General features: G+C 39.7%; 1 protein-coding gene across 2 annotated transcripts; it reads right to left on the bottom strand.

Annotated features, from left to right (window-relative positions):
* Positions 1-3,307: 3,307 nt before the first annotated feature.
* On the bottom strand, positions 3,308-10,075 carry klf11a (Kruppel-like factor 11a). 2 transcript variants are annotated; one of them, XM_041975544.1, is made up of 4 exons: positions 9,963-10,075; positions 6,461-6,679; positions 4,722-5,634; positions 3,308-4,630 (listed from the first exon to the last, which is right to left on the bottom strand). In XM_041975544.1, exons 1-4 carry the CDS (start codon positions 9,978-9,980, stop codon positions 4,335-4,337), a joined length of 1,446 nt encoding a protein of 481 aa, XP_041831478.1. In that variant the 5' UTR covers positions 9,981-10,075; the 3' UTR covers positions 3,308-4,334. The 2 variants fall into 2 exon arrangements, with proteins under 2 accessions (XP_041831478.1, XP_041831479.1); XM_041975545.1 differs by lacking the exon at positions 9,963-10,075 and adding an exon at positions 9,559-9,838.
* Between the last annotated feature and the right edge of the window lie 1,281 nt (positions 10,076-11,356).

Genomic DNA, 11,356 nt, shown 5'->3' with positions numbered 1-11,356 from the left:
AACTATTTCCTTAAAGTTAACAATTACAAATAATCAGTTAAATAAAAAAAATATTAGTGTAATAATTTATAATAAATTACTCACGATTAATCTGTTATGGGAAAAAATAAAGACAAATCTTCATTGACTTTTTTCTGATGAAACTTCACTGTAAATTTCTAAATTATTGCTGAATAATACTTTCATAGCAAGTTAATATGGCCATACATTGAAAATTTTAATGTGTTTTAAAATAAAGTATATTTGAAGAATTAAGAAATTATAGCACCCTAAGAGTACTAAAAGTACATTTTATAAACTGACTCAGAGTCTTGTTTTCATCACATGAAAATTAAGAAAATGCAGTAAATCACAGGACTATTCCCCACAGATTCTTTAACCTTATTCTAAGGAAAGATATATAATATACCTGTTTACAGTTCAACATGACACTGAGCCTTGCATTTGTTTTTTCTCTCTCTTTCTGTTGTACCTATAGCTAAAATGCCTTTATATAAATCTGAGAATGACCAATTAATATACTTTATGAATTTCTTATGAATTATAAATAAAGGTAGGATGTATAAAGTTCTATTGATAATATTAATTTCATTCTTTCAAATTCAAAAATCTGTTAATATGACAATTTTTCTTGTCTTTATATTTTATAACATTCTAGAATATCTTAAATTTTACTTTTATTTTATGTATCTTAGGGATATGTAAAATTCTTTTTATTTTAATTTTTTTATTTTATTTGACCTAATGGTTTTATGTAGCAACACAATACCACTGTCATTAAAGTTTAATATTTCGCAGCCAAACTGACTAATTTCTTAAATAATTTACGACAAATTCTTCACTTACTACAGCCCTATTTGTATGTCAGAAACAGTGTCTACTGAGCATATAAAAAGGAAAAACTAAAATTACATTTAAATAATCAGAATCAGAATGTGCTGTCACGTACAACGAATTTGCAATGCCTCACCTACAGTTGCTGCACACATGCACAGTTATTTGGTACCTTCGGTACCCCTCCAACCCCAAACTTCAAAACAAGCAATAAAACATTAATAAATAACAAAATCAATAAAATGGCCAGTAATAAAAATTAGGAAATTACATTTGTATGAAAACAAACACATAATCATATTTTTCCCCCCTTTTTCCACATTGTGCGGCTGTACAATAAAATGACCACACAATGTCGCTGTTATCCTGCTCACGTTGCGTCCACCAGACTTCAGTCTTTTTGTTTATTTTTATGCATTTTCTGTGGCTTGTGCTGAATGTCGGTCAGTAAGGCAAGTGGGCGGGAACCTGACGCTCCAAAGGAACGCCCCTCACACGATGAGGCAAAGCGACGTGTTCTCCGATTGGTCACGCCCCCTCAACGCTGCCTTACGATTGGATGATAGTTGTTACCGGGTGGTGTGGGGAGAGAGCAGCGGAGGTCCGGTTGTATAACTCCATACGTCAGAGTCCCGCTGTCGTTAAGCAGAAACGTCATGAGCGAGATACTGTGTTTATATAAACCACTGCAGCTCAGAAAGCTGGATTGAAACCTGACGTTGCTGCTCAGCAAAGTGTTGTCAACGTTTAGGAAGCATTCAAAGAATGAGAACCAAAATTCAAGTTCTTGAGCACAAAAACAGAGAACCGGAACTTGATATCTGGGGAAGTTTTAGCAGTCCCCCCCATAAAATCTTAATTTTGTCTTTCAATTCACCTGAAATAAATTATCTGAACAGGGGCCCATTAAATCAGGAGGGCCCAATCTGATCTTATGATATATCTTCATGAAATGATCTACTTTAAAGATCGTGGAAAAAATAAAATAATTAATTAAACTACAAAACCTCAATACTGCCACCAGAAATGAATCTTAAATCATGAGTAATGGCCACAAATATATGTTAAAGTTTAAGGTTACTGTTTCTTTTTCTTTTTCTTTTTTTTTCTGTTTATTTTGTTAGAACTTTAATAGACTGAAATTGATGTAAAGGTGAAAAAATAAATAAACGAAAAAGAAATTAAACAGTCACAAAAGATGCAAAATGAGTATAATAGTAAATAAATAAATAAATAACTCACATGAAGCTTACACTTCATTTGTGTTTCCAGAGTTCCTTTTGTCCCGTAGTTTCAGTCAAGCATGGCTGATTGCCAGAGATATCCTGCTCTCTGGTCCTTTAAAAAGTTTCTACAAATATAATAATAATAATAATAATAATAATAACAAACAAAAAAAAAAGTCTGATAACTTTAAAATATCTTTAAATGAAAGTACAGATTGGATTTATTTGATAAATCTATATATTTTGTTAGAAAAAATGCGTTTTTGAGGGGGGTTTGACAGTGTTAAGATAACTTTAAGGCTCACCCATGCAGTTGAAGATAATATGATGCTCAGCACACACAGCAGACAACAATGAGTTCATTAGAGTCAGTCAATTTCTGTGAATCTTGATTTGTTCTTTGTTTTAATTATCATGTGAAAGCATTTCCACTTTTTCCAGTTTATGGCCAAAAATTTATGTTGAAACTTCATAAGACTTTTATCTGGGCTTGAAGAGGCTACTGGTCTGTGCAGTCCTGTAATGAACAACATGTGATGAAGTTTACATGAGATGAAAATTTATTGCAACAATCACTCAGATTTATAAATGAAAACATTTGTATGTGTACAAATTAATTTGGTAAACATAAAATATTACATATACTATCAGGTGGTTGAATTAAGTACTGCTGCCATGTATCTCCAGCTGACATGAACATCTTTAAATAGCCTACCAATGCATGTAATACAAGCTAGACTAGGTTAATCCTACTGAAAAGTACATTTTACTAAAACTATAAGACACATTACTTAATAATTGTTATAAAATAAGTTAGTGTGTTTGTGATTTAACAGTGTATGAAGGGTTAAATGAAATCAAGAACAACTATTAATTTAACAATGTTAAAATGCCAATACATGCACAAAAGGCCAGGCCAATCAGACTTAACTCCACTGATGTACATATAAAATAAATATTCCACCATCTTTAATGCTATCAGGTTTATGAAAAAAAAAACTAAGGCTGTTTGTGTATTAAGAGATTTAGCCTGGTGTGTTGCTATATAATCCATGGTTAAAAAAAGAAGCCAGGCTAGGTTAATATATAAATAGTTAATAATACAAACTGGGGCCAGTCTTGAAATGACAGTGATTAACAGAAAAAGTGAGTTAACCAAGATTTAAAAAAAAAAAAAAAAAAAAACATTCTCAAAACGTTCCAAATCTTCTTTAAAGAAACACAATGAAGCAACGCAAATTTTTATGGTAAAGTTTTATTATAAAAGCCATATTGTTCATTGTTGCCCACAAGCAAATGTTTAGAAATGGGAATATTCTAATATAAGCTGTTATTATTAGGGATAACATTTAATAACATGAGGTATTTTTTTACTGGCTACACTATGGGCCAAATCAAGCTATTAAAAACAGCACTTTTCCTCAACAAAGGTTTATTAAATAATAATAATAATAATAAAGATGTGTAAAGCAAAGATAGCAGGTAGTATCACAGTGATGAATACTGTCCACTGACATTTTAAAAATATGAATAACTCGTACTGTCAATAAATGGAGACTGGAATACACATAACATTCATATAGATATCAATATATTTACAATATTTACAGTCAAACAAATAAACGTATGTCAGCTAGAAAAAAAAGCACAATACAGAAGCTTTGGCAAACAATAAACAAGAGTGTGTACATTTTCCTAAATGTAACATGTACACAAAGTAAACATGATTATACATGGAGAGTATAAAAACAAGGAAGATTTTTTAAAAATCCAGTGCAATGTCAGGTTTTGTTGGTTTTTGTCCGTGGTTAAATAGCAGCCTGTCGCCTCCATATCCTCCTCTTGCGGTGAGGGTGTGGTTGTGGAATTAAAATGTCCTGAGCAGGGCGGAGAGCTTGCCGCCCTTTGCTGGTATTCCCAGCTATGAGTCCGGATTACGGCAGCACTCGGATCTTACAGATAACTTGAATTACTGTGGCATGTATACAAAGTAGTTGCCTACTTTTACTTGATTAAATGATCTGAGCACTTCTTCCATCACTCCTAGGACGGCCATCTTAACAAAAAAGTTAATCATTTGAGTCCACCAGGTTTTTCTGACCCTGTTCAGAGGTCTTGTAAACGTAGTCGGGGCCCACAGAGAGAACAAAAAACTTCCTCTTTATACGGAAGGTGGGGCTGATTGAAACACCCGGTCACAATTATGAATCTGATCTATGGCCCGCACCCCCATTACTGGAGTCCTGAGTGGGCCTTGTAGGCTCCATGAGTCAGTCAGTTGGGGGTGGGAACCAGCATGCCAACAGGAAGTGTAGGACTTCTGTTTTGGCCCTTGGGCAAGGCTTCTTTGCCAGGATCCCGGGTTTCAGCAGGCCATGAGGACGCCCTCTTGGTGGTCATGTGCCGTCGGGCGTGTTTGGTCAAATGGTCGCTGCGCATGAAACGGCGATCACACACAGTGCAGACAAACTTCTTCTCACCTGTGTGCGTTCGACGATGGCGAGATAGCTCATCGGAGCGAGCAAATTTTTTGTCACAGCCCTCCCAGTGACAGCTGAATGGTTTTTCACCTGCAGAGGAAGACAATGGTAATGTTAGTGGCTGGAGAAATAAAATAGAAAAGCCTGAGTGGTGTCAGGTGGATGGCTTTGCGACGCGTACCTGTATGAGTGCGCAGGTGAGCCTTCAGGTGGGAACTCTTGAAGTAGGTCTTCTTACAGCCGGGAAAGTTGCACACGTAGTTTCTTCTGCGGGAGAAGTCTGCCTGCGTGGCGCCGCCGTTTACTCCTGACGGCATGTAAACAGGTGCCGGGGCCAGGGGGAGGAGCTTAGTGTTGCCCAGGGTCATTACAGTCTGTGGGCCCTGTGGTGGCTGGGAGACGGGTGCCTGAGGCACCACAAACATGACAGTTCCCTGCGGTACAGCAGAGCCCACCAGTAGAGGCTGAGTGAAGCCTGAAGCAGGAGACTGGGGCAAGATGGGCTTGGGACCCCCCTGGGTCTGCACCTGAACTGGAGCCTGGACAAAGGCTGAGATCATCCCAGTCCGACTGCTCACTGGGAAAACCTGGCAGAGGACCGGAGAGGAGGGGACCGCAGAGGAAGACAGCGCAGTGGTGTGAGGTGGAGAGACTGAGGAGGGAGAAGGAGACATGCTGTCGGGGGTCAGAGGAGGTGCATGATTCTCCTCAGGAGGAGTGTCTGTGGCTGTGGTTTCCATTTGGATCGAGGAGGAGGTTTCTGTCAGCTGAGTGGAGATTGGAGGTGCAGGGGGGCTGAGGCTGTCGGCAGTGTGGCGGATGACACTAGTGGCCATCGCTTTGCTGGGTGGAGCCAAACATGACGACTTGGAGTGAGGTGGAAGTGCTGAGGTCTCTGTGGTGACGGAAGAGGAGGAAGGGGCAGAGGAAGGCTGTGGGAGGCAAGTATGGAAGTCGCTGAGGATGGCAGGGCAGGTGGTAAGACTGGGGCGGAGTAAGACCTGTCTGGGGGCGGGGCTCGGGGCAGAGGTTGTAGTGAGGACCGCTGTGGTGGAGGCCTCTGTGAAGCTGGGACTGTGAGGTGGAGTCATACACTGAGAAAGAACAACATGTCACCGTCACAAACTGAGAGCAGATGCAGCAGTTAGTAACAACGGGCCTCATTCACCAACCGTTCTTATGAACAAATTTGTGCTTTAAGGATCATTTATGCACCCTTTACCAACATAAATAGGTACATCTGTTCCAAATGTTACTGCCCTCATACTTTCATGTGTCCCTTACATTGCTGTGGTTGTCCACCAGAGGGCAGTGCAGAGTTCACCTTCGCACTCTGAAGTCCGTTTTAGACAAAAGCAAACATGGTATTGGTGGGGCAGATAATGACAATGTACATTCTCAGAAAGAGACATAAAAAGAGGCAGAGTAGTAGATGGTGGTGGTCCGTGAGAACATTTCATACATGGCGACTATTTCTCCATTTGCTCTGCCAGAGTATGCATCTGCAAGAGCCCCGATAATTGACCAAATTACACATGTAAAGACTGACAAAATGCTCCATATTCGTCTTTTGCGTAAAGTATAAATGGGCCTTACGTCCTTCTGCAAAGTAGGGCCACCTGGTCTGTCCTTTCAACTTATGTAGAGATTCACCAATAAGAGGAAAGATACGAACAATTTCTGGATTGTGAATCTAAGCGACGGTTTTTGTAAAAAAGTACAATTTAAGAACAAACTTAAGAAAATTTGTTAAAAAAAAAAAGGTGACTCAAGTCAAGAGTGAAAAAATTAGGGTTCATATGGACTTGTGGATGGAGCCCGATCAGGCCACTGGCGCTGACCAGTTAGAGTATACTGTTCTTTTAAGGACGGAGCTAAACCCCTAGCTTCACTGATGTCTTATTTCAGTGGGTTTCTTACCAGCGACGACAGGGCGATCAGGTCTTTGGGAGCATCGCCTCCCTCTGGGTGGAGCTGGATGGAGTCACAGGAGTCAGAGGTGGGGGTCAGTGGGCGTGGCTTGTGTTGCCTTTGACACCAGAAACTCATGCTGACGAGTGCCTCGGCGGCCTCCAGGTCGTGGTACTCGATGCACGACTTCTGCTCCATGGCCGCCGGTGGTTCGTTCACGTGGTCGACCTGCGAATGATTGAAAGAGGTTCAGCAAGTTTGTTCTTCATCTGGTTTTCCTCTCACACTCAGATTTGACAGGAAATGAACCAGCATTTACAACTAACAATAATTCAGATGCAGAACAAAGGCAGGAAAGTCATATGAATTAGTGCTGGGCGATATGAACCAAATCCTATATCTCAATATTTTTTACCTTAATCACGATATACGATATATATCTCGATATATATATATATTTTTTGTCAAGTAACCAAAGAAACAGTTCTAATTTACAGCCTTCGGTGCTAAATATACTTGTATTAAGGATCAGCAGCACATGTGCATTAAAATAGCTGACTGAAATTAAAGTACCTTCATATTAAATTAAATACTCCTGAAACAAAATAAATTAAAAGTACTTTTCAATGACCATAACAAAAATACAGCTGTGCAAAATGCAAAAGATGATTTTAACTCAAAACAAGCTATCTCGATATAAACGATATTCCCTCCTTTTATTTTACATCTGATACAGTCTTGATATATTTGAAAATCTCAATATATTGCCCAGCCCTAATATGAATCACTTTAAACTTTTTTATTAGACAGATTTATATGATTTCTTAAAACCGTAGGGATCATAAACGTTTTTTGTAAAGGGTGATGTTTTGAAGACAAATACCTGTCTAGCTATGACTTCTTTCAGCAACACAAAGCGGAATGATTGGTTAAATCTGTTCACAAATGCTAATCCGCTGATCTGAACAACAAAATGATATATCAGATTAAGCTCTTTTCACACATTGGTCGCCCTTCATCAGAAAAAAAAGGCATCCTCAATGACCTGCTGCTGTTCCTCTTTGGTAATCCCTACAAACTGAGGCAGATCAGCGCCTCATCAGAGTGTGTTTCCACTCATATAAGCTGCGGGTCAGACTGTGTCAAAAATACTAATTTTACAGGTCAGACCTGAAGGAATGCAGTCACGATTTGTAACAAAAAAAAGAAAGCAGAACATATCTGAAAGGGGCTTACGAGTGATGGTAGCTGTATGCGCTCATCCTCAGTTACAAACATTGAGCGAAACAAAGAGGTGTGCACACATGCTTTATTCAGCAGTCAAAATGTTTTTAAATTTCTTTTTAGTCTGACTGAAAGGCAACAGAAATTAGAGATGCAGTTATGCCCACAGCAGTCTCACTGACCAGACTTACTGCAGAGCAATAATTTGCAAACATTTTTATTGTTTACTGGATCCATAAAGTAAGGAGAGGGTGTGAAACGATTAGAGCATCTTTTCAGACAAATTATCTGCCTGATCAACCAGATATCACTTGTCAGCACAGTTCAGTCAGTACTGACACATCAGGTAATAACGCAGAAGCACATGCACAAACATGGGAATCTTTCCTATTATCTGCTTCCACCACTAGCGTGTTATACATCCCACGTTCTTCTTCTTCCGCTTCCTTTGGGGACAAAGACGCATACCGCACATCTAATTACCAATGATGCCACAATTTCCCACTTCCTCCTGAGCCACAACTACATCAGAAAATATATATATTTTTAAAAATGCAGAGGTGACAAATAAAAGCAAAAAATAAATAAATAGAGTAAGTAAAAGGCGGTGTGGCAGATGAGTTAGGGACAAAGGGTTCCTGGGTGCTCAGCAGAGTTGGCCGGCTGGAGTGAACGCTCATTGCACATACAGGAAGGGTGGAGGAGGAGAGCGAGAGACATACATGTGAACAAACACAGAGAGGCAAAGAGAAAGAGAGAGAGAGAGAGAGAGAGAGAGAGAGAGAGAGAGAGAGAGAGAGAGACAGAGAGAGAGAGAGAGAGAGAGAAAGCGAGGGGCCCCCTCTCCTGCATCTCACAAAAGCTGAGGGGGAACCTCCCTGCACCCAGAATAGATGATGGGAGGTGTTAGGAAAAAAAATAAAAAAGGGCCACGCCCCCTCCATTCACATTAACATGCACTGACTTGCCCAGTGAGAGAGAGGAAGCTGTCAACAGGAAGTCAAAATCTGCAACAAACACATCAACACTGCAATTGCCCCGCTGTTACACAAACACACCACACGGAACACCATTACAAACAGATTAATTCACACTTTAACAATCAGACACTGATCAGGATCACACCTGTTTTCTGTCACTCACACACACACCCCTTCATTGAATTTTGGGTCGTTTTTTTGTTGTTATTGTTGTTTGTTTTTCTTTAATGTGTGGTCATTGTCTTATTGTAAGCAGTCTGACCCTAAATTAGATTCACATATCAAACTGTTTGAAATTCATATGTGTACTCATTTGACCACATTTAAGAGTGAAAATCTTTTTTCCTCATATATTTTTAAGTAAAACATCTCATGCAACCTCAAAGATCTTCACATTAACTTGATTCCTGGAAATATTTACACTGTGAAAGGAGAACCTAAATCATGAGCATGTGACAAACTGTAAGGTAAACAAAAAGCAGACTGATTATTTACTGTCACTGCTTCATACTTGTTTGATATTAGAATAAACTTTGTATTGGTTTCAGTGATGGTTAGATAAAATATTCAAACTGAAATCATGAATTATTGTGTAATATGACATATTTCCCTGATAAAATCAGTTTAAATAAAAAAAAAATCTGCTCTGTAATCACACATCCAATAACAAAGAGCAGACCTGCTGCTTCACCAATTCATCTGCTAATTATTCTCTTCATTGAATGATTAATGTCTGAAAATGTTAACAAATAGCATGTTTAATATCACATCGATCCCAAAAACAAAACGATGAGAATGTCAATTTATGTATAAAAATAGACATAAAAAACAACGTGATAAATTGATCAGTTGTGTTCATTCTTCGATTAATCACCAGATGTTTGAGCTGGAACAAAGACAAACCAGCAGATGTGACTGAAGTCTCAGACAAAAGAAACCAGCGAAACCAGCAGCAGCATCACAACAACCAGCTGGACTCCATCACTCTAACATCTGCAAACTTTCTGATGCAGCGATGCATTGCAGGGATGCAACTGTTGTTAGCGCGCGCAAGCGGGATCCACAGACACACGTGCACACACGCGCGCGCTCTCAGGAGTCAACGGGTTCAGAGTGACCTCAGATAAACCTGGTGACAGCACCAAAATAAGACCAAATCAGAGGCGAAAACACGCGGAGCTTCAGTTCAGTCCCCCTCGCGGCTGCAGCTGACCCGAGACCCGGACCCGTAGGTAACGATTCTAACACGACAGCCAACTTTAAACAGAACCTCGCCGGACAGCCGGCAGAAGGCGGTCGGGACTCACCTGACAGAAGCCGAGCATGAAGAGGAAGAGGAGTTGACAAAGTGAGGCAGAGAAGAGCCGTGAATGAAGAGCGCTTTGCTTCTGCCAGTAGACCGAGCTTCAGCTGAGAGAGCCGAGGAGAGGAAGAAAAAAAAAAAAAAAAAAAAAACAGGAAAAAAACACAGAAACAAAATTCAGAGCAGTCTGGCGGGTGGTAACACGCAGCCAATCACAGCCAAAGGTGTAGCGAGCTCTGACCAATCACAAGCGAGGCGGTGCGTGATCGGTACGTGTCCGCAGCGGGATTGGCCCGCGGTGGGGTGCGTGGCTGCTGGGGGCGTGGCCGAGGAGTCAGCGGTGTCAGAGTAAACCCGATGAACCCGGCAGCGCGCTCGATATGGGGGAAAGGTTGGGGAGCAGACAGGCGCGAGGCGGGCCCGCGAGACTTTCGGGGACGCGCGCGACAGGCTGCAGATACACAATGAGTGACAAAGGAAAGATAAACGAGTAACAAATAAAGAGCAGAAAATTCTGAAATTCGTTCAGTTCCTGCGTCTCAGTGTCATTTAGCCTCCCAGTCAGCAGTTTTTTTTTCACCAGTTTACACCAAATATCAGGTAAAATGTCTAAAATCACAAAAGTTTAAACTGATTTTATTATTCTGACACATAAATAATTTAATAAACATTAATGAAATATATGTCATTAATAATTGTGAGTAAAACGTAGTCAAACACCTTTTTAGTTAGTTTTATGCTCTAAATCACATTTAAAATACTTCTCTGTAATTTTATTATCAAGTGAATAAGTAATTAATGTATTTAATCTCTCTTTTTTAAAATCCAGTTTTGTGTCCTTTCCTTGAGGATAATATGCAATAATAATATAACAATATGACTATATTTGTAAATCACCACAAAAATTATCAAGAGACCTTCTATGGAGGAAAAACATTCTGAATGCAGCCTCTCAGAAATATTAATCAAATTTCTTTCTTTCATGTCAGCAAATTCTATTTATGCAACCTTTACTTTATCAGATATTAAATATTAATCAATCTTCAAACAAACATTTTTATTATTTTCTCTGTGAGAATATTTAATCACACTCATCTATAAACATGTGTGTGCCGTAGGAGGTGGGCGTGAATCATCTGCAGCTTGTGTGCTGGTCTGCAGCACAGAACACATGAATGACAACAATGCAAAGTGTGTTTTTGTTCCCTCAAGGAATCAGAGACGGCTGCAGCTCCGCCTGCAGACAGAACAACAGTGGCTGAGTTTACATGCAGGACGTGAAATCTGCCGCAGGTCCAAGACAGGACAGTCCACAGGTCTCTCTTGTTTTGTTTTGGTTCTTTTTTTGTTTGTTTGTTTTTCCAGGTGTGGTGATGGTCAGTTGTTTTTCCACATTTT

The sequence above is a fragment of the Melanotaenia boesemani genome, chromosome 22 (assembly GCF_017639745.1).
Source record: "Melanotaenia boesemani isolate fMelBoe1 chromosome 22, fMelBoe1.pri, whole genome shotgun sequence".
NCBI lineage: Eukaryota > Metazoa > Chordata > Actinopteri > Atheriniformes > Melanotaeniidae > Melanotaenia > Melanotaenia boesemani.
Note: the sequence above shows the minus strand (reverse complement) of the source record. Positions and strands in the feature narration are given on the sequence as shown.